This window comes from Saccharomyces kudriavzevii (genome assembly GCF_947243775.1).
Source record: "Saccharomyces kudriavzevii IFO 1802 strain IFO1802 genome assembly, chromosome: 15".
NCBI classification, from domain to species: domain Eukaryota; kingdom Fungi; phylum Ascomycota; class Saccharomycetes; order Saccharomycetales; family Saccharomycetaceae; genus Saccharomyces; species Saccharomyces kudriavzevii.
The window spans coordinates 978,906-1,006,124 of NC_079286.1; the positions used below are offsets into that span (position 1 = coordinate 978,906).

General features: G+C 38.6%; 14 protein-coding genes across 14 annotated transcripts; 5 read left to right on the top strand and 9 right to left on the bottom strand.

Annotated features, from left to right (window-relative positions):
• Positions 1–46: 46 nt before the first annotated feature.
• SNX3 (Snx3p) lies at positions 47–535 on the bottom strand (the record flags this gene model as incomplete). Its single annotated transcript, XM_056231532.1, has 1 exon — positions 47–535. One exon carries the CDS (start codon positions 533–535, stop codon positions 47–49), a length of 489 nt encoding a protein of 162 aa, XP_056085341.1.
• A 448-nt stretch (positions 536–983) lies between these two features.
• Positions 984–1,700, top strand: HAP5 (Hap5p; the record flags this gene model as incomplete). The annotated part of the gene is made up of 1 exon (XM_056231533.1): positions 984–1,700. One exon carries the CDS (start codon positions 984–986, stop codon positions 1,698–1,700), a length of 717 nt encoding a protein of 238 aa, XP_056085342.1.
• Positions 1,701–2,011: 311 nt separating this feature from the next.
• VTS1 (Vts1p) lies at positions 2,012–3,604 on the top strand (the record flags this gene model as incomplete). Its single annotated transcript, XM_056231534.1, has 1 exon — positions 2,012–3,604. The coding sequence occupies one exon, from the start codon at positions 2,012–2,014 to the stop codon at positions 3,602–3,604; it is 1,593 nt and encodes a 530-aa protein (XP_056085343.1).
• Positions 3,605–4,031: 427 nt separating this feature from the next.
• PDE2 (3',5'-cyclic-nucleotide phosphodiesterase PDE2) lies at positions 4,032–5,612 on the bottom strand (the record flags this gene model as incomplete). The annotated part of the gene is made up of 1 exon (XM_056231535.1): positions 4,032–5,612. One exon carries the CDS (start codon positions 5,610–5,612, stop codon positions 4,032–4,034), a length of 1,581 nt encoding a protein of 526 aa, XP_056085344.1.
• Positions 5,613–6,157: 545 nt separating this feature from the next.
• PRT1 (translation initiation factor eIF3 core subunit b) lies at positions 6,158–8,347 on the bottom strand (the record flags this gene model as incomplete). The annotated part of the gene is made up of 1 exon (XM_056231536.1): positions 6,158–8,347. The coding sequence occupies one exon, from the start codon at positions 8,345–8,347 to the stop codon at positions 6,158–6,160; it is 2,190 nt and encodes a 729-aa protein (XP_056085345.1).
• Positions 8,348–8,704: 357 nt separating this feature from the next.
• Positions 8,705–9,571, bottom strand: PRE10 (proteasome core particle subunit alpha 7; the record flags this gene model as incomplete). The annotated part of the gene is made up of 1 exon (XM_056231538.1): positions 8,705–9,571. One exon carries the CDS (start codon positions 9,569–9,571, stop codon positions 8,705–8,707), a length of 867 nt encoding a protein of 288 aa, XP_056085346.1.
• An 893-nt stretch (positions 9,572–10,464) lies between these two features.
• On the top strand, positions 10,465–12,084 carry SKDI15G4990 (MFS transporter; the record flags this gene model as incomplete). The annotated part of the gene is made up of 1 exon (XM_056231539.1): positions 10,465–12,084. One exon carries the CDS (start codon positions 10,465–10,467, stop codon positions 12,082–12,084), a length of 1,620 nt encoding a protein of 539 aa, XP_056085347.1.
• A 488-nt stretch (positions 12,085–12,572) lies between these two features.
• Positions 12,573–15,575, bottom strand: PIP2 (oleate-activated transcription factor PIP2; the record flags this gene model as incomplete). Its single annotated transcript, XM_056231540.1, has 1 exon — positions 12,573–15,575. One exon carries the CDS (start codon positions 15,573–15,575, stop codon positions 12,573–12,575), a length of 3,003 nt encoding a protein of 1,000 aa, XP_056085348.1.
• A 243-nt stretch (positions 15,576–15,818) lies between these two features.
• On the bottom strand, positions 15,819–17,927 carry SKDI15G5010 (putative flavin adenine dinucleotide transporter; the record flags this gene model as incomplete). The annotated part of the gene is made up of 1 exon (XM_056231541.1): positions 15,819–17,927. One exon carries the CDS (start codon positions 17,925–17,927, stop codon positions 15,819–15,821), a length of 2,109 nt encoding a protein of 702 aa, XP_056085349.1.
• A 437-nt stretch (positions 17,928–18,364) lies between these two features.
• SCP1 (Scp1p) lies at positions 18,365–18,967 on the top strand (the record flags this gene model as incomplete). Its single annotated transcript, XM_056231542.1, has 1 exon — positions 18,365–18,967. One exon carries the CDS (start codon positions 18,365–18,367, stop codon positions 18,965–18,967), a length of 603 nt encoding a protein of 200 aa, XP_056085350.1.
• A 253-nt stretch (positions 18,968–19,220) lies between these two features.
• On the top strand, positions 19,221–20,426 carry RAD17 (Rad17p; the record flags this gene model as incomplete). Its single annotated transcript, XM_056231543.1, has 1 exon — positions 19,221–20,426. One exon carries the CDS (start codon positions 19,221–19,223, stop codon positions 20,424–20,426), a length of 1,206 nt encoding a protein of 401 aa, XP_056085351.1.
• A 160-nt stretch (positions 20,427–20,586) lies between these two features.
• Positions 20,587–21,018, bottom strand: RPS12 (40S ribosomal protein eS12; the record flags this gene model as incomplete). The annotated part of the gene is made up of 1 exon (XM_056231544.1): positions 20,587–21,018. One exon carries the CDS (start codon positions 21,016–21,018, stop codon positions 20,587–20,589), a length of 432 nt encoding a protein of 143 aa, XP_056085352.1.
• A 594-nt stretch (positions 21,019–21,612) lies between these two features.
• Positions 21,613–23,427, bottom strand: MRS6 (GTPase-activating protein MRS6; the record flags this gene model as incomplete). Its single annotated transcript, XM_056231545.1, has 1 exon — positions 21,613–23,427. One exon carries the CDS (start codon positions 23,425–23,427, stop codon positions 21,613–21,615), a length of 1,815 nt encoding a protein of 604 aa, XP_056085353.1.
• Positions 23,428–23,902: 475 nt separating this feature from the next.
• GPB1 (Gpb1p) lies at positions 23,903–26,599 on the bottom strand (the record flags this gene model as incomplete). The annotated part of the gene is made up of 1 exon (XM_056231546.1): positions 23,903–26,599. The coding sequence occupies one exon, from the start codon at positions 26,597–26,599 to the stop codon at positions 23,903–23,905; it is 2,697 nt and encodes an 898-aa protein (XP_056085354.1).
• Positions 26,600–27,219: the final 620 nt, after the last annotated feature.

A 27,219-nucleotide genomic window follows, 5' to 3' on the forward strand; every position in this document is an offset into this window, starting at 1 on the left:
TCTTTTATCTAATCTATATTATTTATTCACGTAAAAGAATTCCGTTCTAGCCGACAAATTTCTCCGCTTCAATAAACCTAACAAGGACTTTAGAACCGGACTGCAGTAGGGGGTGGCCGGCTACTGACTGCATCCAAGTGTTCAAACCTTGCCTTCTTTCCTCAATGATTTCATTGCTGAACCTGTTACTCAAGAGAATCTTGCCCGGTAAGTGGGGAACCATTACTTTTGGGTGATTAAGCATCGAAATTTCCTTGATCAAGCATTTGCGGAAATATTCAAAGTCAGAGTATCGTCTCCTCACCCTCGATACTCTCTTGTGGAAACTCGGCAAGTTTGTGCGGCATATTATTTCGTAATCTGTAAACATTCCTTTCGAATCCATCCCGTTGGGTATGTGTGTTTTGGGATTATGCACCTCAATCTCTAAGAAGTTCTCAGGCTCGGCGTATATTTCACTGTAACTAGGTTCTCCATGGCCTTTCGATAATAAAGACTGTTCCGTAGACCCAAACGATTTGAATTCTCTTGACATAGTTTGAATAGATGTGTTCCGCCTCCTAGCTATTCTTGCCATTAGCTTTTACCTACTATCTAGAACTTGTCTTAATCCGTTCAATCAAGATCTCAATACCAATGTATATCATTTCGTACGTCGTGGTGATCAGAGCCATACCGAGCTAACCTATACAATCTGCCGCGTATTATGGTTCGACTCTCAAAAGGAACCCATGCGCTCACCGATCCAATAACCAGGTATATTGTAGCGGGATAAACCTTCGAAACCATGAGACTGTTTTCTTTTCTGCTTCTTGTGTGTACCTGCACGTAAATTAGTCTGGGGCGGGCCCTTAAGATTGCTTCCGGAGATTAACTTTCCTTAGCTGTTATATACCGCATAAACGAAGAGAAGAATAGGAAGCAATAAAATATTCTGTAAGAGGGTAGACTGATTCGAGATATCACCGTTGTTTGCTTGAATAATGACCGATAGACATTTTTCTCCACAACAGGGGCTTGTGCCTCAATCATCGCTCCCGGAGGAGCTCAACTCCAGTTCGATGGTCCAAAGAGGGGGCGTAAGTATGCCAAGACAACAACAACAACAACAACAACAACAAAAGGAAGAAGAAGAACAGGAGAACTCGGGACTGGCTGTTTCCGAGGAAGAATTCCGGATGGTGCAGGAGCTGCAAGCAATTCAAGCGGGCCATGAACAAATAGATCTGCCGACAAATAATCGAGGGTCGCTCGAAGGCGAAGACAATGACGATAGTGATGGCGCGGACGATGACGACGAGGAGTACGATGTATTCAAAAATGTAGGTCAAGGGTTGGTAGGCCATTATAGAGAGATAATGATACGTTACTGGCAAGAATTGATCAACGAGATTGAGTCCACGAACGAACCTGGCTCGGAACATCAAGACGACTTCAAATCACACTCGCTACCTTTTGCAAGGATTCGGAAAGTTATGAAGACGGACGAGGACGTCAAGATGATTAGTGCGGAGGCCCCCATCATCTTTGCCAAAGCCTGTGAGATCTTCATCACAGAATTGACCATGCGGGCTTGGTGCGTGGCAGAAAGAAACAAAAGGCGTACTCTGCAGAAGGCAGATATCGCAGAGGCCCTACAAAAGAGTGACATGTTTGACTTCCTTATCGATGTTGTTCCCAGAAGACCACTTCCTCAGTGAGAGAGTTACTGGTTATACAGCTGCTATTTTACCGTGCACCACAGCGAACTGCCAGTTGGAAAAAGAAAGAACGCAAATTTTTTTCGTTCTTTTTTTTTCCAGAATAAGTTTGGTAGCGAATTGGCGATGAGATATCGAACAACTACTACTGACTAGTACAGAAACACAGTCTCCAATACGTTGTGTTTACCCAGTGTTATCGTTACACTGATACAGCGTCCTTTGGGCAATCTAGATCACTGTATATACTGTAGATATTGTTTTCAGTAAGAAAGAACTGTTCATATAAAGAAATTGTCAGTAGAGAAACCATGAAACATCCGTATGAGGAATTTCCTACGGGATCCAAGTCGCCATACAACATGTCTAGAGGGGCTCATCCTGGTGCTGTTTTGCTTTCGCCACAATCATCAGCCATAAACAACAACAGCAACAGCAACAACAGCAACAATTCCGTCAGCAACAATGGTAGCAATAACCAGTGCAATTCATCTGTAGCCACAAATGTTCTGTCTCCCCAAACCCACAGTATGTCGCTGAATGACATGCTCGATCAGCAATCCTTCATGCTAGAGACAACGAGGACTAGGCCTCAGCCGCTCCAGCAACAACAGCAACAGCAGGCACCATTGCCTTCCCTTAATATTCAAACAGTATCGTCCACGGCAGCTGGTTCTGCTATCGTTTCACCCATGATGCAATCTCCGAAGACACTGCAATCTACTTTATCTTCAACCTCGATGTACTTGGATTCCTTTCAAAGGTCTTCAAATAATATTCTAGGTATTCCATCACAAAGTGGCTCAATGCCCTTACCACAGTCACGTCAACCGCAACAACACTCCCAACCTCTACCCCAAAAAAATGATTCGAACATAGGTGTGAACTTCAGTCAAGACATCAATCAATTGTGCTCCTGGATATCGATGCTGACTAGCAGCCAACAAAATACTGTAATGGATAATATACTCTCCATTTTGAACGATGACGTTTTGAAATATACTAAATTGAAATTGGACACTCTGACAAACACCTCTTTTATCTCGCCTCCTCTTCCTGCAATAGCATCCCCAATACCTAACAGGGATGACACCCAAATTTTGAATATCGATTCCGTCTTTTCGTCTAGTCCTATCACCAACGACTCTGAGAATGCCGATAATTTGCTGTATCAGAATTGGTCCCCTCAACCACATTCAATACCAATCATCCAACCCATCTATGATAGCATCAATGACCCAAGTCAAAGATCCAAATCAGCAGAGCCTCATGTTACCTCAAGTCCAAATCTCATTCCCGTTCAGAAACAATATAACAACGGCATTAGTACCAAATACAAAAAGTTGCCATCAGATAACTCCAACTATCTCTCCCACTCTCTTTCAACTTCCCATTCTTTTTTTCAAACAAAGAAAAGATCAAACATGGGGAACGAATATAACTCTCACCACCATCATTCATTGCATCATCCTCTGCATAATACAACCTCATATTTTTCCAATACTCCAAGATCATCAGGAACCGAATTGAGTAAGTCCAACCAAAATATGTTCAACAATGCCAATAGTCATCCCAATACTAGTGCTGCTGCCACGAGCGTCACATCGGCATCCACATCATCCAACGGAAATACGCCTCTGTCGAGTAATTCTTCGATGAATCCAAAAAGTTTGACGGACCCAAAGCTATTAAAGAATGTACCCATGTGGTTGAAATCGTTAAGACTGCATAAGTATTCAGATGCCTTAAGCGAGACCCCATGGATCGAACTGGTTTATCTAGACGACGAAACTTTAGAGAAAAAAGGTGTTCTGGCATTGGGCGCTAGGAGAAAACTTTTGAAGGCCTTTAGTATTGTAATCGATTACAAGGAACGTGATTTAATTGATAGATCTGCTTATTAAATTGGACATACTATGGTTGATTTTCTTGAAGTTGCATAACAATTTAATCTTTTTATTTATTTTGCATATACCAATACAAGGAATATATTTCATTTAGTTTGTAATTTTAACAATGTTTTTGATGGAGTTTAATATCCTTTGTTTTCTACTTAATTTTGGCAGTATCCAACTATTTCGTAGTACTTTGATTTATTCAAGCATGTTTATCACTAAATTAATGTATATACATGTAAAGAACGGCCAAAACCATCAACTAGGCTAATATACATGAAGTGTTTGCCAAAGAAAAGACCAAAACGAGAAAAAAAAAATGAGTAATGAATTTTAGCACAAATACTTCACAAAATGAAATATAATAATAGAAATGTATGTATTTATATGTTTATACAATGAATGGTAAATGATACAAGAATTTTTTATATGCTTGCTAATTTGGTTTCTTGTGTTTCATCCAATATTCTTTATTGATTTCAACATTATCACTTAAAAATTTCAATTTTGAAAATTTTTGACTTAATGCATTGAAAAATACCTCAGCGAACGTATTGATGAAAAATATCTGACCATTTGGAATGTACGGATGATCTTTGATAATGTCATCGGGATTGGTCACGTTCGTCAATATACTTTGAATATAGTCCAGATCTTCTTCTGCAGAATCGATATTCTTATACGAATCAGCATAGCAGTCTTGGTCTGGACGGTGATCTTTATGAAATGATTCTAAGAGGGCACAATCATTGAACTCCAGAGTGATCAGGTATGCCCAACGCGCTGATATTGACAAAGGTCTTGTCACATTGGAAATGTCAGCCGCTTTGATAATTAAGGATATCAAAGTGATCTGTTTCATTGGCTTTTCGTGCATTAATCTATCCTCATATTGAGAATGCAATGCCATATCAGTAGCTAAAATGGCCTCAGAAATGAAATCGAATTGTTTCTTCGAAATAGCCAACAATTGAGGCCAATGCTCTGTTAGTAATTGTTGAAATAATTCCCTATGAAAATTCTCCAAGATAGAGACATTTTTGAAATTCTGTGCAACTTCTGATTCACAGTTGCACAATAGTTGATTATTAGTCCCAGGATGACCGACATCATGACCTATGGCAGCCATACACAACAGCAGTGTTTGCACAGGATTATCCTTAATAAGATATGTACATAATCGCCATGTGGCTTGCATGACGTCAATGGCATGCCTAAAATTGTGGAATTTGTTGACTTGATGATAAGATGACTCCAAAGTAAATAATAATAGCAGTAATTTATTATCTGCAATGAGTACGTTTGAATCCCTAGATAACTTTTTGATAAGCGTGAACCCGCACCAAATCAATTCTTGAGTGCTCAACGATAAGGCACAGAAGTCCCAAGTTGATAAAATGTTCCAATAGTGTGACCCATCTTGAGAAAGTTTTCCTATCGGCTCTGATAAGAAAGACATGAACTCGATGTTGCGAATCAACCTTGGCACAGATGCCTTTTGTAAATGCTGTGCCTTGGAATCATTTAAATGCAATAATAAAGTGTAAATATTTGCTTGGCATGCTTGAGTTGGGGCGGAATTTTGATTAATGGTGCTAAAATGTTTCTTGGCGATACCGTCTGGGGTGTCATCATTATGGTGATACATCCAGTGGTTGATCCTGGTTATTCTGTTACGACAGACGCTATTTTCGCGTTCAACACAGTTGAGACGTTGTAAATTTTCCTCATGTGTGTGGTCTACTGCAGAAATATTAAAAGATGGGAAAAATCGTTTGAACAAAACATCCAACTGCCGCACAGATAGTTGAAACCTTGAAGGGTCATACAGAACTAGAGACACGCCAGTTTCAAAGTTATAGGGGTTAGGAAAGGGTGAGACTCTGTCCCTATACAAAGTAACCATTAGGGAATCTAAGTCTTGAAGCTCAATTACTCTATCAAAAAAGTGTTCATTATGTACAATTGTTTGGGACTTTTCAGTCCCGTGCATTCCTATTAAAAAAAGGGTAGACATGTCGATTACGTGGTATACTTTTTGATGAAAAGACTGTACTCTCAAAAGATCTCTGTCTGCTCTAATCAATGACTAATAAGCGCCAGTACGAAAGATAAAGAGGGAAGACGAAGGAATTCAAAAGAAAACGTGGAATAACGTGTAACCTGTGCTAAACTAGTAATTAACAGCTAATAATAGCAATGCCCTACTTTATCTTTGATTCTGCACTTTTTAGACCAAACCTTTCTCGCAGTTGCTACTGGTTTCGCTTTCAAGCATTTCTTCATCAATAAGTCCTATCTTTCTTCTTTATAATGCTTAAAACAAAAAGAAAAGAGGAAAAAAAATACCAAGTAAAAAGAAATTCTCGGACAGGAGAAAAAGAAATGTGTGACAGAAAAACGTCGCAAGACCCTTTTATCATTAAACACGAGCAGTACTACCCCTGCAGATTTAAGATAATAGAGCCTATTGTAGTATTCATGAATATTATAGAGTCATTCAAATATTTATACTAAAAAAAGATGTATTAGTTTACATACAGGCACGTAAGCCTATGGCATCTACTCAACTTTTTCCTTAGTTTCTTCCAGGACTTCTTCAATTATCTCTTCAACGGTAGTAAAATCATCGCTGGCATCTTCTGGTTGAACGTCGAAAATTTTGAAATTCAAAGATTTTTCCATTTCTTCGCCAATTTTTTCTCTATACTGGGTCCACTGTTTCAATAATTCACGTTGATGTAAGATTAAGTCTCTCATAGCAGTGTCAGCTTCCATGGCATCTTGTTCTTCGAATTGGGCAGACCATTCCTTTAAGTTCTTCCTAACCTTTTTCCTTTCAGCGTTGGGCAAGATCGAGGCCGGTCTTGGTCTCCAGGCAAAGTTCTTGAATCCACCGATGACATCTTCTTTGATCAAGTTACCGGCAATGTTGAATATTTTGTAACCATGTTCCACTTTGTGCTTCAAAGAACTGGACCATGCGGTAACGTATCTTCCAGATGGATCCCAAGTGATATTAGTAGCCGCAGAGTAAGTTGGGTGAGCTATATCCTTCAGAGATGCTGAAACGTCATTATTGTCGTTAATATTCTTTTCGCCTGGGTAGTCTAAGTCGAAAAACTGTAAGTCTGACCTGCGCATGTTTGGTCCCACTAGGGCACCGACAACAACAAATCTGCCGGCTGGTGACCAAGAAATGGTGTTTGCGAATGTTTTTGGGATTTCCTTGACCAAAGTCCACCTTTTGATGACATTTTTTGCTGTCTTTTCTTTACTTTCTGGGGCGTAGAAGCGAATCGTGTTTGCTGGGATGGCATAGTTCATATCAGCAACTTCATGTACCGAAATTGTTACGAATCTATTTCCGTGAGGTTCCCAGGCAAATTCAAAGACACTATCTTTCAATTCAACTTTTTCAACTGGAATATCTCTTTCAGTCAATCTACAAATTTGTAAGTTACTGAATTGCGTCTTACCAGATTTAGTATGACGTTCGACATTGAAGCAAAGGAATTCGGCTTGGTTTTGCCAATGTAAAGTAACATTAGAGACTTGAACCAAGTTGACAGTTTTTAAGACTCTACCGCGAGTAACTTCAACAACGGCGGCAGTACAAGCGGAATTATTAGTTTCAGGAGTCCAGTAAGCCAATAGAACAGAAGGCTCGTCACCGTTTCTGAATGGCTGTAATTTAACACCTTCTGGAGCAAATGAGAAATCCCTGATACCGGAAGGTTTCAAAGCTTTCGCCTCTAGCGGCATGAAGTTTTTGGCGGCGTCGTGGACGATCAAGCTATCTCCCACCATACGAGCACAGTATTTATCGTTGTAGGACCATCTGACTAAAGGCCATTTCAAGTATGGACTCTTGATGACTGGGAAGGTTGCCAACAACAAACCGGAAGCAATGTCCCAGATGCATAATTGATGACCTTCATTCTTCTTGGTAAATGGAGAAAATTCGTTATCATCTTCTACAACAATTCCCTCGGTGGAGAAGGTAACCAAGTATCTTTCATTTGGAGAAACGGAGGAATTTCTTACGTCTGGATGATAGAACCTTCTCAAGCGGTCAAAGTTTGGCCCACCCCACGCAGTGACACCCTGTTGATGGTAAGAGAACAAGTAGGTACCCTTTGGAGAGAATCTAACGTAGTTGGTAGACCAGTTTTCTCTACATTCCACCAAAGAATCTTCTTCATTGAATATGGAGTTCCAGAAAACACTAGTTTTCACGTCATCTTGCAATACAAATTGATCTCTCACCTTATCATCCATTAACCAGGACTTCAAAGAACTGGATGGAACGAAAGTTGGCATATTAGGCTCTCTGAACTCAGTTTCGAAGTCGTCAGAGTTGTATCTTTCAACGTCTTTCATAGTGTAGAGAAACAAACGATGTTTCAAATCTAATCTTTTACCATGGAAACTCTTGATGATTTTCTTAGCGTCGTTAACAGATTTACATTCCACGAAAAGAAAACCCTTAGTTTTACCGGTAGCTTCATCGACTGGAAAGTCCATATTAACAACTTTACCAGCTTTGGAAAATAAAGAAGTTAAAGCTTTCTTCAAAATGGGAACTTTAGCAGATGGGATTACTGGGGCACCATTAACCACGATATATTGATCGAAACTGAATTCTTCCGCAACTTTGTACTGTTCCTCTAGATCGGAAAAATCGATGTCATCGACAGGGATATCCTCTAGTCTGATATTTTCGAGAGTTTCGGTAGCCATTTCACTCATGTTTAACACTTTATAGCTGTCTACTCTTACAATAACACGAAGCTTAGATGATATGTAGATGTTATTACTTTCAAGCATTTTCCAGCGGGCGAAGAGAAAATTTTTCACTTTTTTTGGCCCAGGAAATGAAAGGAAGGGTAACGGGTATGGTTAAAAAATCACAGTGGCGATCTTATTATAGTATATAATGTTAAGGTAGTATGATGAGAAGTTTATCTAGTTAGGTGAAATATAAGGGGTAAGGCTGTACATGAGTATTTATTTAGGTTTCTATGTGAGTTCATGCTATTTCGACTCCTATATTCCTTTTTGGCGTTCCTTTTTTTTTTTTTTTTTTTTTTTTTTTTGAAATATCAACTATTCTAAGTGAATGTCACCCTCTTGGTCGGTAGTAGCATTTGCGTTCGTAGCCACTGGAGCGTTTTCATCGTCACTGGACATAGCACTATCGCTATCATCTTCATCGTCATCGTCATCACCGTTAATCTCCTTTTGGGCGAAATCGATGGCCTCCTGTAGCAGATTGCCCTTAACAAACTTGTGGAGACCATTTGTTTCCGACAGTGAGCACCAGCTCATCTCCAACTCAAAGTCTTTTTCTTTATTATCTTCGTGTGCCAAGTAGATAATCCTTGCAGCTTGCTTGACAGCCTCTTTCGCTGTAAGACCGTCCGTGTGTTGGTCGACTAGTTTCTCCAATTCAGCCTTTGCGGATTGCCTACCTTTCCCAGTGGCGGCACCCTTGTACCCCCAATATGAGCCGCTTGGCTCCAACATGTAAAGGTGGGCACCATCTTTATCTACCCCCCCAAAGATGGTACTTACTCCGAATGGTCTAACACTATTGTACAAAGTGTGCGCCTGCACGTACTGTCCCAGACGATCGGCAAACGCAGGAACGGGAATGGGCGTCTTGTACATCTTTTTGAAGCTGGCGGCTTCTTCACGGCCACGATTGACCAGATGTCTGCCATCAGGGATCAAGCCTGAATAAACGCAACCGATATGACGGTCTACGACTTGAATCTTAACATTTTTCTGTGGAACTAGCAGTTTGGAAGTGATAAGCTTTTCCACAGCAAATACCACACCATCGTTGCACTTGATACCAATAGACGTGGTGCCGTTCTCGACGGCTTTTACGGCATACTCCACTTGAAAGTTTCTACCATCGGGGGAGAAAACACTATTGGAAAGATCGTAACCGGTACCAATTGAGGTCATTTCTGAATAATTATGTTTTTGTTATTTGATTAATGCAACGGTTTGATTACCTAAAGGCTCTATACAACTTGTTCTAAGTAGTGCCTCTACCGCTACAATTACTACCTCTGCTCTTATTTTTGCCACCGATTTGGAGGGGCGGGCGAGAAATGCTCGTTGAAAATGATTATTTTGGTTAAGCTCTATGGTAGAAATTAACAGGCTTGATTAATTTCGAATCAGGTAGAAACAGCGGTTTCAAGGAAAAGTAGCAATGACAATTGGCAAAAATGGGCTTACTAAGGTTTGTTTGGGTCTATTGTAGGTCGAGAGAGATGACAAAGCATTGATATAAAGATATGTCGGGTTACCTGCATGGGTGTTTGGAACTACTACAATTGCTACTTGCTATTACTAAGCACACAGAGAACAGTAGTGTCTGCTAGTATCATTTCCCGAATTTCCAATATGCAAAACTTCTGGGGCCATATAAAAGCCGTTCGTCTGTTTGGTTTTTCCGTGTATACTCGCGGAATGGCCTTCTATATTTACAGATACTCTTAAAGAACCTTATTTTGAAGTTACAGTACTATTTTGCGATGGTGATTACTAATTCAACTAGTCGCCGCCCTGCGCGTTTTCTCTGCAATAATCCGCAGGAACGTTCATCTGGAAAAGGCAGAAAGAAAAAAAGCTCAATAACGAAGAAGTTAAGAGGAATATTCGCTTAGTGATCAACGTAACCGTCTGAAAAATGACTACATTCTCACATCTTTGGCTAAAATACCGTGTTGACACCTCAAGTATGATTGCAGTACATAAAAGATCTTTTATGAAGAAGAATATGTACATTTTTTGCTCGGTATTATGGTGAAGAGTATAACAAAGCGCTATCTACAACAGCTGTTTTAACTATGGTTTACACCTCGATTTATAGGGATACTGTTGTCGTCGACCTCTTAGAATATTTTGACTTAATTTCCCGCACAGAAACCCTGCAAAGTGCTCATGTGTGTGAAATCGATGAGCCTGGATATACTGACAAAAAGAGCAATAAAGCCGAGTGTGATATGGAGGCTTGTCCAGAATCATATGTATCTGAGCACTCCCAAATAAAGAAGAATGACCCTTTCTTAGTCAATTGGAATGGACCGTCTGACCCTGGGAACCCACATAACTGGTCACTCCAGAAAAAGTCACTCGTTGTATTCCAGATCATGCTACTTACTTTCGTCACTTACATGGGGTCCTCCATCTATACACCTGGCCAAGAATATATTCAAGAAGAATTCCACGTAGGTCACGTGGTGACGACTCTAAATCTTTCTCTATACGTCCTTGGTTATGGGTTGGGCCCCATAATATTTTCACCACTATCGGAAATTGCCCGTTATGGTCGTCTCAATCTTTATATGATAACTTTGTCTCTTTTTATGATTTTCCAAGTTGGTTGTGCCACTGTGCATAGCATTGGTGGTTTAACTGTGATGCGTTTTATCAGCGGTATACTGTGCAGTCCGTCTTTGGCTACTGGTGGCGGTACAGTGACAGATATCATTTCGCCAGAAATGGTTCCATTGGTTTTGGGGATATGGTCAGCGGGTGTATTTTCTGCACCGGTCTTTGCCCCCCTGTTAGGCGCCGCTATGGTGGATGCCAAAAATTGGAGATTTATCTTTTGGCTATTGATGTGGTTGAGTGCTGCTACTTTCATCCTGTTGGCATTTTTCTTCCCTGAGACACAACACCATAACATTCTGTACCGCCGTGCTCTGAAATTGAGGAAGGAAACTGGCGATGAAAGATACTACACCGAACAGCATAGATTAGATAGACAGATTGATGCAAAGACTTTTTTGGTTAATACACTATACAGACCATTTAAGATGATCATTAAGGAACCCGCTTTGTTAGCTTTTGATCTCTATATCTCTGTCGTGTATGGTTGTTTCTATTTGTTCTTTGAAGCTTTTCCCATTGTGTTTGTCGGAATCTACCAATTTACTCTAGTTGAGATGGGCCTGGCATATATGGGGTTTTGCGTTGGTTGCTTCTTAGCTTACGGCCTATTTGGTGTCTTGAATAAAAAAATTATTGTGCCACGTTTCAGAAATGGTACTTTAACACCAGAGGTTTTCTTGATTATGGCGATGTGCGTGTCCTGGAGTTTGCCTTTGTCTCTATTCTTATTTGGTTGGACAGCTCAAGTACATTGGATTTTACCGATCATTTCAGAAATTTTTTTTGTCATAGCCGCCTTCAATATTTTTCAAGCCACATTTGCATATTTGGCCACTTGTTATCCGAAACACGTTGCGTCTGTGTTTGCTGGTAACAGTTTCTGTCGTTCTTTATTTGCGTGCGCTTTTCCATTGTTTGGTCGGGGAATGTATAACAACTTAGCTATCAAGAATTATCCGGTGGCGTGGGGCTCGTCCTTGGTGGGTTTTTTCACTCTGATTCTAGCTGCCATCCCATTTGTACTTTATAAGTGGGGACCGTCATTGCGCGCTAGATCTTCTTACGCACATTAAAACCAACAATCAGTATCTCTGCCAGGATAACTACGGTATCACTTACAGTATTTGCTGTGCATTTCGTCTATGTATATAAATCTATCTAAATTTAGGTCACAAACGACATTTTCGAAGCGTCGGCGCTCGCAAACATTACCGACGTTTGAAAATAATATTTAACGATGTTCTATAGGTGGCTAATACTGAACTCGCGCTTGATTCACAATTGGGGAAAAGAAGCCGCCTCGTATTATTTTGCCTATTCACTGAGTATCAACTACTGTTCCGCGCTAAAATCAAATAAATTGCAGAAAGAGTACATCTAGTCACATACTATCGTTTGAAGCAACCCAGCAGGGAGTGCCCGTAAAAGATCCGTGGTTGCTCAGAGTACAATGCATGCATCTAGTTTTTTCCAACTTCGTGTTGCGCTGAAACCAACAAAGTGGCTATACAACTATAGAAAATCGTGCTCTTTTTTTTTTTTTTTGGTACTCCGCGACTTTCTAATCATTCTGGAAGAGAAGGTCATAATCGAAGAAATCAAGACTGCCAAAAATGTCCGGGACGTCCATGGATACATCCAAAGAAGACATCGGCGGGTCGTAGTAGCTCTTGAAATTGCTTGGCAACTTGACATTGTCATTGCTACCTTTGTTGGCGCTGCTGTTGCTATAGTTATTATTTGCAGGCATAAAGTTTAAGATAGGAGCGGCAAAACTTCCTTCACTCGGATGGGCCGGTGGGGGCACTTTTTCGCCATCATTTTGGTTACTGCCATTGCGAGCCAAGATAGAGATTGAAGGAGAACCACCTAAATTAGTGGCCTTATCTAAACAGTTTAACGGCGCTACATCGCTATTCTTGTCCATAGTTGAATTGAGCAAAAGTTCTATTGTGGGAGTATTATCCTTCATATTTGGCTTTGATGAATTCATAGAATTATGCGAATCAGTAGTACTAATTTCACTTATCTTATCAAACTCGCTTAGAATTTCGCTTAGTTGGTCAAGCGTAAAGTTAACCGTAAGATTTTTACCTTTTAATCTATCAATTAAATGATCAGACTTGTCCAGGTTGATACCAAGTGTCAACTCTAGCATTGTGGCGATTTTCTTGGTGGTTGAGTCCTTGTTCACTTTGACAAACAGACCCGAAAATAATTGGCCCTTTCTTAATCTTTGAATGAATACGTCAAACAAAGTTAACATTTTGAAAATATAAAAGTATTTGAATCTCAGATTCTGGGACGCAAGTAGATATACTTCTAATAAAAGTCTTTCAAAATTATCCTTGATAATATCCAAGGACCTTATTTTCTCTTTGATTTTTGGAAGACTACTAATGTCCCCTCTGGCATTACATTCGTTGCATTTGATCAGTAGCATATTTTTGGCCAACTCTACCCTCATGATAATTACTAAGAGGGTAAACATTGTGGTTGGAACAGCTAATTGAATAACTTTTGTAGTGATGAAACATACTAAAGAAGAGAGGACTTTTTCATAGCTGCCATTGAAATATAATAGAAAGAATTTCATCAAGGAAATGGTATCTGCGCAACATTGAAAAAAATACTTGAAAAAAAAAGGCAGGCACTCGCTTCTTTCCATTGCTAGTGCCTCAAAATATAACATCAACGCTATTGACGCCCTTAGCATCATTAATTTCCCCAAAATTTGACCCGATAAACTTATTGAGTTCAGAACTGAATTAAAGCTTAATTTTTGAAATGTTTTCTCCTCATCAAATATATTTATATCCACACTTCTTAACTGAAAGTTGTTCCTTAACAGTTCATTAGCTTTAATACGCAAATTTTCCAGCGTATCCATTGGTACTGAACCACTATATGAGATGGTTATATTGTTCAAATCGGACAAGAACAGTGCCAACTGAGCTCTGTGGAAAAATATTTCATGGATTTCTAGTAGCTGCTCATCTGATTCTGAACCTGTTAAATCCTTCTTGACTCTTTTTTTATAGATTTCTACACAGTTAGGATCTCGAACATTGATGAAAAGATCAATCATTGAAAGGGGCGATACCAATAGCCTTCCTTTCAAGCTTGATTCTAAAGATGCCATAGAAATGGTTGATAGCCACTGTATCCTTCTCAAGTTTAGTAGCCTTTTGTCTGAAACTTGGGGGTGATTTAAGGCTGGAAAGTCAGATGGATCACGATGCAATCCAATGGATGTTCCTATTATGATAACAAGGTTAATAATAATATCAGACGGTTGTTCTAACAAAAAGTCACCCTCGGTGGGAGAGAAAACAAATGCCGACCAAATATAAAGCAAGCATGAAATGGTATTTTCATTTGCACAAGCACACCAGTTTTCAGATGCAAGTATCTGCTGTGCTAGAAAAATGGTCTCGCTTTGAATGGGATACTGTTCCAACATCTCTTTAGTGATATATGGACTGTAGTCTTCAATCTTATCTTCTATAAATGTTAAAGAGATATATGAAATCCTCAATATTAACAATAAGATGCATAAATTCTCCATTTTATTTCGTAAAAGAGTTGTCCCCAAAGATAGTCGTACTTTACCGAATTCATTGTACCGTACGGTTGTATGAATCGACTCTTCGAGCATCTCTTTGCTTGCAAACGGTATCAAGTGGAAAATATGTTCGAAAAAATGAGAAAGGTATTGTTCCGTGATAGCCTTTGGTGGGACTGTCTTCTCGATTTCACTGATATAGCCTTTTAACAAATCAGAGTAATCATTTTCCGAAGGACATGTATCCTCTAGGTATGATGATTCTCTGTTACTGTACAGTAAAGAGATTACTTTATTTATCGCAAGCTGCTCTTCAGGGTTCTTCTTTTGCAGAAGCCTATCAGTAAACTCATTGATGGACCTTCTTTGTGACTCATATTTTGAGTTCCTCAAGAGAACTTCTCTCATTTTCACCACGTTATTCCTTACGCATGGTTGTGTCCTGGAGCTGCTAATATCCGCATTTAATGCAGGAATCATGGAATTCCTGGACGAATTCAAAAGCACAGACGCAATTAATGTCTTGAGGAAAGTATCTTGAAATATCAGGTATTTCTCCGACAAAGGGTTGACTTCTCTTTTCATCACTTTGGTCATAATCAACCTAGGATGGGTCTTATAAAGACTTATCGGAAAATTGTTCTTCTGAGAGCTTTTAGATGTCTTCCTGGTATTTTTGGCTAGCGCTTCAGTAGGCCTTTTCAAAGCAGTATAAAAGTCCTTCTTTTCTTGAGTCAAATCCACGGTTTTATTTCTCCAGTATCGAATCTCCTTTTTCAATCTCGCTATGGTAGCATCTTTATTGGGGTTTCTAGGTGCCGCTTGTCTGGCTACATCATAAATGCAAAACAAGTTCTGCTTGGTACACCTACCGCAACGAGGTTTCTCCTGGTCGCACTTGGTCTTAGCTTTTCTACATGCTTGACAAACGAAGGAGAGCCTATTTCTCTTTCTACTAATCCTATCCGTTGTCGGTGATGAGGCATCATTCAGGTACATTATGCAACTGGAGTGATATTATAGCCGCGATCGAAAGCGATTCTTAATTTCCTCTAGGTGCTTTGGTTGACTTTCTGTATTTATAACATCTATCGTATTTTCTAGCCAAGCATTATGTTCTCTTCGCTGGAGATACTCGGAGATTATATTTAGGTCCGAGATGACTTGCATCTCAAAATGCGAAGTGAAAAAGGATTTCGAGAAAATAAATACAAAAAGATATAAAACTAAATTTTTTCTTTTTCACATATACAGATAATCACTGTTCGAATTTTGTCTACAAAGTTCAATCTTATTTATTTGCGGATTTCGGGTGCTGTCGCATTCAAGAACAGTCTTTTTTATTTCGTGCAGTTCTGGCACTAATTTGTAAATAGCATCATCATCCATTTCATTTTTCAAGAAGGATCGTCTTTGATCATCTATAGATTTGTACTCCGTATCAGGGTGCTTGTAGTATACCGCCATCGAAAAGCCAACTAAAATGAAAATTAATAGATATAACGCGAATAAGGCATTCAGAAAGAAAAAAACTATTCCCATAAACGAAGAAACAGCAATTGGTTGTTGGAATAAGTTACTGAAGAATAGAAAAAAAAAGGCATTCACTAAGTTTAGTGAATGGATAGTTATATTGAAGATGTTCGTTATTTTGTCCATATAAGGTCGCGTCCAGCACAAAAAGGTGAGATAGCTAGCTTCGGTTAGAAAGACTCCAACAGATTGGGATTTTCCGTGCGTCTGTAGAGCTCCCACCAGGACGGATCTAATAAGCATATACGCGAATGTAATCATTAACCACCATACTTTTGTAGACTTAAATTGAGAGTAAAGAAAGCCAAACTTGTTCAAAAATTCTGTGTTGCCGAAGAGTAAATAGCTTTGGTGGCCAAAAAATTTCTTGGACTTGAGCATCTGCCTCCATATCCTTATACCTGCAGATGATAACAGAGCTGTCGTTAAAATAAAAACAATAATTGCCTCCACCAAAGCTGCTGCTGAATCTTTTTGAGTAAATTCCCAGAGAGATAGAAGGGATATTTCGGAATAGATTATGAATATTACTCGATATAATGTTCCTTGTAAAAGCGTGCTCCAATTCACATGGAAGAATGAATATTTGGTACTCTTAATTTTGAATCGATCCAGTAATTTTAAGGATGTTTTGAACGTAATAAATCCTATGACCACCACGAGAATAAAAACAATAAAAAAGGAAAACCCAGTCAAGAAAAAATTCGATAATTCAATCCCGGCTTTATAAGATACTCTTTTGATACCTCTTAATACTAATATCTTTGATAGGTAATCTTTGGAATTTTTCAGGTTCGAAGTGTATAGTAATTCATCCTTTTGAGAGCTTTCAATACCATTTAAGTTACTTGATGCGGATATGGCCTTGTTGTCCAACTCTCGTTTTTGAACACTAATAGATAGAACTTCTCTATTATGGTATACAACAGTAGGAAACCCAGATGTGGCAAGGATATACCAGTCAAATAAACGCTGCATGAAGTCTATCTTTATTATGCCCATTGACCACTGGAAGTTCTGAGTCCAAGCGGCAACAATGGGAGGTAAAAAGGATACACTAATCATGGCTAAGATAGCCAAATTCTGAAAATATAAAACCAATGACATTGAATAGGACGCTAGACGTGTCGAAGTGGCCGTGTAACCTTGCAAAGAATAAAAGATGGAAAGCATGATTCCTAGGATACTTAATATCACTAGGTTCCACGACAAGTACTGTGTTTGGACTGTTCTACCATTAGATAACATCACTTGAACACACGCTAAAGGTTTTAGAAGTTTTTCATCAGCAGCGGAGTATGCAGAAACCACAATGTATGCATCCAAATCAGGAATTTTATATGCTATACCCGGAATTTGGCTAGCTATTGCGCTTTCCAAGGAATAGCTTCCAATAAGTTCTATATTCCCAGGCTTTAACGGGCATAATACATTATCTTGTATGCCACATAGATCAAAAACTTTATTATAGACACTAAGGCCATAAGCTATTAATTCCGCTTTAATAGTTATGTTTTCACTTATGATTGTTTGTGCTTCAATGTCAAAAAAGATAGTATTATTTTTGGGGAAGAAAGCAGCTTCGAAATACGATGCAGAGAATTGCGAATTTTTGACGCAAGTCAACAAAGTAGATGTCTTTAGATATTCTCCAGTAGATATATTAAGGGGCACGGAAAATAGTTGAGATGAATTACTCAGTAGTGTAAATGAGTTTGAAAGCTGAAAACTGGAGCTATTAATCGAAATACCATATATCTGACGGAACAATGCAAGTAAAACAAAAAGCCAATGAAGAGAGATATGTTTAGAGAGCATAATCACTTTCCCTACATTTATGGATCGGAAAGATTAAACCATAGTTCGAAAAATACTTATGAAATTCATCACTATTTAAAAATATTGGATTTTGTATATTTTTCAAAGGTGTCAGTAATTCGGGCACAAAAAATATTATGGTCGCTATCAATTAATGTCACAGCCAGCTTAAGCCTCTCTATAACAGCCTTCGTAAAAACGCAAAGGTCCACCGCTATTATTCCATGACAATATCGAAATATCTCTCGGATGAGGGCTATATACTGATCACAGCGTGGCTTATCATTCTAGTAATAGCATTAACACCCACTCACCACATGGTATCGGTCATTCTCAGAATTTGAAAAGTAGCTAAGCTGGAAAATACTTACTATGAAATAATGGGTGGTGATCGAAGGAGATAGCTTCATATTGAACGTACAACAAAATACTTGCCAATGAGTTATGATAAAAAAGCAGATGTCACTTCCTTGGATGAAGATTTAAGGCAACTTAGGGAAGGCAAATTTTCACCTGAAGCAATCCAACATATCAAAGTATGGGTATTTAAATCAGTACTAGCAGAGGTCGTTCCTCCTAGTAGCTTATTGCAATGCCTGAAAGATGGAACAGTTCTTTGTAAGTTAGCGAATGTTTTACATGAAGCAGACACAAAAGAGACAAACCATATCAGCTGGAAGAGGTCCAACATCCCATTTGTTCAAATGGACCAAATTTCCCAATTTCAATCGTTTGCAAGAAAATATGGCGTACCTGAAGATGAATTATTCCAGACAGTAGATCTTTTTGAAGAGAAGGATCCAGCAATTGTTTATCAAACATTAAAGTCTCTATCACGTTACGCTAATAAGAAACATCCAGAGAGGTTTCCAGTCTTAGGACCACAATTATCAACAAAAAAGCCAAGACCTCCAATCAAACTTAAACCAAAACATCTACAAGATGGTACTGGATGGAGTACTCTCGAGTATGGTTACATGAAAGGTGCATCTCAGGGTAGTGAAGGGGTTGTGTTGGGTCAAAGAAGGGACATAGTTTAGTCATTATAATGTACATTTACGTTGATTGTTCAAGTTGACAAATAATATATATCAGATCTATAAATGCAAGCATAAAGTCCCTTATAACGTATTTTCGAATGCTCTATGTCATTCTCTTACGTAAGCAATAAGGTGGCTATAGACGCACGCGTAACTGAAGCCAACATTACCGGTAAAAAGTATGGTTACGCAAAGTAACTCGATAGTACATGGGTGAGAACAAAGATTAGCAGCATAGCTTAAATATAAAACCATGCGAATCAACAGCGAAGTAGCAAACAAGTTTTCTGCTTCAACAGTCCACTTAGAGCATATCACCACAGCCTTGAGTTGTTTGACACCTTTTGGTTCCAAAGACGACGTGCTCATATTCATTGACGCCGATGGCTTATCATTTGTCAGAGAGAACAATCATATTGTAAAAATTCAGTTGCTACTATCTCGAGAACTTTTTATGTCTTACTCATATAGAAATGAAACTGAGGACCATATGAAACTATGTGTAAAAATAAACCATATTTTAGATAGTGTTAGCGTGATGAATAGGAATTCAGATGACATTGTCGAGTGTACTTTATCGTATGACGGACATGGGTCACCATTTGTGCTGATATTTGAGGATTCACTCATTTCTGAGAGAGTTGAATATTCTACCTACCTTATTAAAGATTTCGATACTAACGGACTAGACCTTGATAGGGAAAGGATAAGCTTTGAAGCAATTATTAAGGGCGAAGCTCTTTATTCAGCCTTAAAGGACTTGAAAGAAATTGGTTGCAAAGAATGTTATGTGTATGCGAAGACTGAGGTAAACGATGAGAATGTATTTGCATTAATTTCCAAATCACAACTAGGATACTCAAAGATAAAATTACCCAGTAACAGGTCTATTCTAGAGAAATTACAAGTATTTGGCGGAGACTCCACAACTGTACTAGACGGTTCTGCCGTAGTCGGCTTCTTTGATTTTACTTCATTTGATAAGATCAGAAAGAGTACTAAGATCGCAAGCAAAGTGCTTTTTAGAATGGATATCCATGGTGTACTAAGTGTAAATATCCTAAGCCAAACAGACGATGTAATTATTACAGATACCACAAGACCCTCGAATAGCCGATCAGGTAATGTTCACCAACTGCAACTACCGAAGGATTACCCCGGTATTGTTATCGAGGTTTGTATGTTGGAAAAAGAATCCATCGATGAGGCAGCACAGACAGAAATAGAACTGTTGATGGAGAGTAATGAACTTGGTAATTGTAGCAATCCCAAGAAATTCAACACGAACAAAAAGTATGCGACTGAAAATAGAAATAATGAAGCCTCCAATGACAATTTACTGCAATTAAATGGTAAAAGAATAAAAGCACCAACTGAAGATAATAATGAGAGTAAGAACGAGGGCGATGAAGACAACCATTACACATATCCAGCAAACGATATTCCTTTGTTCTTTTGAGTTAATACCCAGAAATTATACCAGACAAAATTTTGCATTTGATATTCATTAATCCAAATTAAAAACATGTGAAATATAATTTACAATTAAATTAAAAGTTTAACTATATATTATTATATGATCTAATTTAAGAAAAAAAATTTGATGAAAACCAATTCACTTATTGTTGGGAAAAGTGTTCCATGATCATGGATAATTCATCAGTTTCAGCACCCCAGTTTTTGACGACAACAACAGAAGCACCGACGACCTTTCTAGCATTACCTTCACGATCGATCTTACCCAAACCGGCCCATTCACCTAATTGCTTAGCATCAGCAACCTTGATCAATGGAACCTTGTTTTCTGGGTCGTTAGCCAAACCTTCAACTAACTTGATGATGTTAGCTTCGGTAACAGAACTGACCAAAACAACCAACAAAGCTTCACCTCTGGTTAAAGCCTTGGTAGATTCTCTCAAACCTCTGGCTAAACCATCGTGAACTAGAGCGGTTCTCAAGACAACCTTCAAAGCATCTTCAATGGTAACTTCAGCGGTTTGTTCAACAACAGTTTCTTCTTGAACTTCAACAACTTCTTCAACGTCAGACATTTTTTTTTTGAATAATATATAGTCTAGTTTTTGACTTCTTCGACAGTGAGATAAATAGACTGCTCCGTGAAGAGTTTTGAAAGGGCGTGAACAAAAGTTCCGATGAACAATTATTAACTTGCACTAAGAGATGAGTTAACTTTTATAATATCTCTTGTGGAGAACTCAATGAAACTTTACAAACCGCAACATTGCTTGGAAAAAAATGCTTCTGCGGGTAATATTGTTTATATGCTACTTTCTAAAAGAAGAAAAAACTTGAGAACCAAGAAAATCTGAAGTGAAATGTTAAGATGTAAAAAAAGGTACGGATGCAAATGTAAGTTGAATCGTAGTGCGTTGTTGCTTTTTTTTTTTTACCTCTGCTTGGCACTAAGTATATCTTGCAAAACCTATATTAGGCCATTATTCAGTGTGCTAACTTTGACAAGCGCTCCACGGTTCCTATGTCCTCATACAATGTATAGGCACATAGATATAAGGTAAGAATTTTTTTCTTTTTTATGTACATATATACTGTTTCATTAACTTATAAGAAGATATCAACCGCCAATCCAAAAGGTAAAAAAAACTAAATAAAATATATCTTGCTTGTCATATCTCCATTTCACCTACAAATTCACCGGAACCTTCCATATTAACATCATCATCATCATCGTCTATGGCGCTTTCAAATTGTTCTGTGTTGACAGCACCGCCAGCTTGTATCTCATCTTCATCTTCGAAATCTAGATCAAAGAAGTCATCATCACTACCTACTATTTTCTCGTATAGAACTTTGGCTGCAGTGACCACTTCATCATATGATATCTCAGCAGAAGGCATGGTTGTATATATGACACCATTATCACTGGCACCAGGAATGTATTTCTTTTCTAAGTCTTGATTGGCATCAAAGAAAGAGGAGCTGACTACACCGAAAGGTGGTGTGGATGTGTACTGCGTATAATAAAGTTTGAACAGGAACTGTAACCTCTCCCTAGGAACGTACTCTTTGAAAGATTGACCCAACTTAACGGAATTTACTATTGTATGACCATCACCTCTTAATTGAACGATTTCGTCGTCGTTTTCTAGACCCGAAGAAGACTCCCTTAGAAGAGCCATCTCCATAGCTTCCAAGGCGGCATCAATGTCCATTTCCGCACGTGGACCTTGTTCTGTTGTTGATAAATACCATACAATAGTTCCTTCTGGACAAATTTCGCTGCCAGCACCGAGAATGAAGGCCTGTACTACTTCCTTATTACCAGATTTCAAAGAGCCCGGAGGAAAAACAACCATGGCTGCAGATTCGCCCTCATTAAACCATTCGTTACAGGGATTTTCAACTATACAGGTTAAACGATGGACTTGGTATTGTTGTAGTGGAACATGTTTGCTCTCATTAGGTGCTTGAGTAGGTGACACTATTACCTTCTCAGAAACTTCCACTTTAGAGCCGTCTTGGAATGTGGCCACTTTGGTTGTAGGGTTGAAAGATACTAATTTTTCATTAAGCTTGTAGGTGGCACCACCTACAGCGGCTGATCTACAAAACCCCTGTGACAATTCTCCTGGCCCACCATATTTGGAGCACAATGCAGGGAATGGTCCATAAACATCAAAACTAGTTAGATATCGACGTATTCTTTGTAGAGCTTCTGGAACTTTCACGTTAAGGTCATAACATAATCCGATTGAAAAGATTAGTTCAAAAACTTGTGGTTTTTCCAATCTAAACTTTTCCACTAGAAAATCCGACATGGTTTTTTCCGCATACGGTTGCCATATGTCCGTCTGTGCTTCCCAGTTGAGTACAAATTTGATAAATTTCATTAGGTTCCTTTTGGTCATTAATGGCAGATTTTGGTCAGTGAATATTTCTTGCTTTGTATTCGTTAATTTTTCGAAACAGTCATTTTCATAAGTGTGAAAATTAGATAATGATTGGAATTCTAAATATTGGTGAACTCTCGATTTGATCAGAATCGACAATAAATCCGATTTCGCAAAAAGGATCTTCGGAGAGAGGTCAATACCGAAATCCCTCGAGGAATACTTCCCACTGCCGATGAGTGTGGATACATACAATTTTGCATTCTTATAACAGCTTACTGAGCCCTCATTAACTTCATTCACCCATCTTTTAATTTGGTCTACTGTCAATGTGGCTGAAGTGTCCCCATAATAGTCATTCTTGTCAATATGAAGGACATTAGAACCTTGCCAGGCCAATGCTGCAGCCAATACACTTTCCACCATACCAGTCCCAGCAATTAGAACATCAACTTTATCTGGGGTAGTAGCAGGTAAAGGATCTTCAATACCAGCCAAATGCGGGACGACTAGAGGGCTTGGGTTCTGGTTGAAACTAAAAAATGATGGACGACGTTCTGCCATGGATGGTCTACGTTCAGGACTTAACATGACTTTCTTTTTAGCCTATCTTGGTTTCCTTTTTTCTTGTTTTCTTTTGAGAATGAAATGTAAATACCTGACCCTTAAAAATTATAATACAGTAATGACTTGAACCTTAAGTGTTTATATTGAAAGGCTGGTGTCTAGACTTTTTGTTAACGCGCAGTTGAATAGTTTTTTCTCCCTTATAATAATGGAAGGAGCAGTTTTTCCTTGCACTGATTAAATCTGATTATAAGTTAAACGTGCGTACAATCAGTATATACCACGCTTCTGTAAAAACAAATGTGCAACAGCTTTAAAAGTACGTTTGGTGATGATAAAAACACGAATGACACCTCCTTTATTAAAAATAATAAACAAAACCTTTTTTTATCGTATTCACTTGTTCTTCTGTTTTCTTTTTTTTCAAGTTCCACGAAAAAATTTTCTCGTTTTTCTTTAGTCACATGGGAATTGTTCAAACCTCGCCCCGCGGAATTAATTAGTTGGCAAGATTCATACTTGGTAGAATGAACTGTAAGACAGCTCCCCTCATGTAAAGCTCCGAAATGTTTCGGCGATCTGCAGCTACACCTCCTACTAGGGTCATGGTTCCATTGACTAGTGCTATTGTGCCTGCAACAGTCAATACTTGATGAGGTGTGCCGACGTGAGGGTCCATAACGACTGAATCTTTAGTGTCTCCGTCGCTTCGTACTAGCTTGCAACCTTGAAGACACTGGGTATCTAAATCCACGACATTTATAACGCCACTACCGAGTGGAACACCCGATATTATTTCTTTGGGAAGAGGTTCGTCGCGGTATAATCGGTCGACATCACCTTGTCGTAAACCTCCGATAAACATTACCGTATGACCCACCGTTGTCATTGAATGTCCCACCATACATAATTTTATAGGCACCATACCATCTGATTCGTTCTGTGTTTTAGCATATAGATCTATCTTCGTCCACTTTTCGGAATCAAAGTCAAACCACCACATATCACAGCAAACGTTATAGCCATCTGAACCTCCATGGAACGCGACCGTCCTTCCAAATGAGGTACCTTTCTTCAACCCGTTCAATAGTGGTGTATGTTTGGGACTTGTAGGGGGACTTGAGGTTGTGTTTCTAGGAGACTTTGACGAGCTTTCTTCACTGGTACTATTACCAGAGCTGGAAGCATGCTTACTTTCGTGACCATTTTTCTTTTCTTTCCTAGAATGCGGGATATTTGGGAAAAGTGGTTGAGATGGCTTATTGCCTGGCTGAATTTCCACATCTATGGAAAAATCGTTTCTCAAATTTCTCAAAAGTCTTGTTTCTATAGGCTCAGCATCTTTAGTAAAATAGTCTGGGACACAGCATGCTGAAAACGCTCTTCTGCTTGGCCATAATTCTGGATCATCAATGACACGAATCTTAGTGGCTGTGACAGTATCAGCAAACTTATAGTAATTGCGTTTCCCACGAGAAATTACTGGGATATCTATTTTCCACATGTCATTCATAGCTTCATACTTATCATCACCGGTCTGGCTATAACCTCCAAAGATAAGGATGGTATTAACAGAGCTACAAGTATGTTTTCCAGGGGAGCAAGTCTTGGGAGGAAGACTATCTGAAGATCTTGGATTTGTTATGTTTGACATCGAGCCGCCTGGTAAATAATCCTTGCTTTCTGAGGAACCTACTAAATCATCAATTTTGTACTCCCCATTGCCCCGGCAATATGGACTAATTGACCTTCTTCCTTTCGTGCTGGATGGGGTATTCTCATTTGCCGAGTTGTTATTAGCATTACTTACTGATGTCTGCATATGACCAAATCTGGGTGAGAAATTATTGTAAATTGCAAACTGGTATGGAGGAGCCGCTAACTCAATCTTTGAGAAATTAAACGTTACTGTGTCTAAGATGTAACCTGTATTATTCAGAAAAGCTCTCTTCCTTATAAAGTACCTTCCCTTTTCATCGACCTGGGTTTCTGACTTGATTTCAAATCCGCCATAAAAAAATATATGTCTTTCCGTCAATTTACAACCCTGAGTGCACACTAGTGGAGGTGGGATATAACCTGAAATGTCAGGCCTTGTTAGTCTGGAAGACGTTAAGGAAACACAGTATAAATGTGGATTAGAAATCATGGATGGATTGTTTATTAATTCTGGTAATAGCGGTGGTGGTAAGTTTTCTATGCCATCTACGTAAAAGTCCTTCAAATCAGGTGCTTCTTCATCATACCTATGACATGCCATTAATCCACCAACAATAAACAATTGATCATTTAATTCGACAGAACAATGGTATGAAAGAGATGGGAGCTTATATTCTGAAAAAATAGAAGTGACAACAGAAGAACCTGAAAATGTATCGTAACTCTTAGGAACACAATCAGTGCCGTTGATGAAAAGTGGGCATGTCTTTTTCTGAAAAATATCCAAATCGGACGGTTGTAAGTATGCTGGTACGGGGGTTGTAAAACTTGTATCCTCCGGTTCTGTATTTGGTACTAATAGAAACCTAAATTTTTTGGTAATCATTGGCATCCATAAGTTATGTCTCTTCAAGACATCACTGTCCCTCAGATCTACGGTTAAAAGCTTCTTGTAATACTTAAAATACGATCTTGTCGAACGTGAGCGAAGAATTTCTAGTCTCTCCGATGAATATTGAAAACCACCACTAGACCTACCATTACAATCTTCGTCTGTAGTGTTTTCGAAATCGTACAAGCCATCCTTGTTTTTACGTTCATCGTCGATGTTCACCATATTTAGAGCACTTTGTCTATTTCTTACTGTCATTTTTAGCGTATATGGGTCTACCTCGTTAACACAATTACTAACGAAGTCGTTCAAAAAACCATAGGTTTTTGTCCTCTCCGTAAAACCTGTGGAGGAATCCGAAGAGCTTATTACGCTTCCTTGCCTGAAGTTGGCAAAAGTAAACGGTTTCCTTGATTCATAATACTTTTTCAATAAGGTTTCATTTTCCTTCCTGATCTTGGAGTCAATATTATCACTCATCGCTTGGTCAAAAACAGACACATAATTGGAGATATACTCTAAGGAATGATACCGCTCCTTATAATGAGATCTTTCCTCTTTACTGAGTTTGATATGAACTGTAGGCTGCGTGTGCAAAGGATGAGCTTCTAAACTGTGTGTTCCAAACGTGTTTGCTAAAGGCATTCTTCCGTAACTAAATCAGTACAAAAGCTCTTAAAATGGCTAAAGTAGAAACGACAGGTTAATGAAAGTGGATATCTGACAAAATTCTTCTGTATTTTTTTCTAAGGTACGGGTTAATTTTTGAGTTGACAGGCTACATATGTGGTAAATATCATACCATAATAACGGCCATGCAATATTATGGCAATTCGCCCACATTAGTTTGCGGACTACCCGGAATCTGGAGTGGTAACATACCATAAAACGGAGACATCAGTTATTGACATTTATAATTAATTGGTTTAAAATAGTCACCTATTCTACGTAATAATGTGTTTATGAATTTAAACTCCCTGATATATATGTGAACGTTTTAACGAACAATTCAAAATCACAGAATAGTAAATAAAAAAGAAAGAAAAAAAATAATGATACTGAAATAAAAATGTAAAAATTGTCCTCGGTTGGTGTATGTATTCTTTAGCTATAAACGTGTGGCTGTTCTTTTTTTGGGTTTTGAATATTTTTTTCTCGTATGTTGTGTAATAAAAATGTCGTAAGAGATTAAACAAAAACTAAGTGATGGAGAAAAAATGCTTGGAATTGTTTGGTTAAAAAAAGAAAAAGGAAGATGCACATTC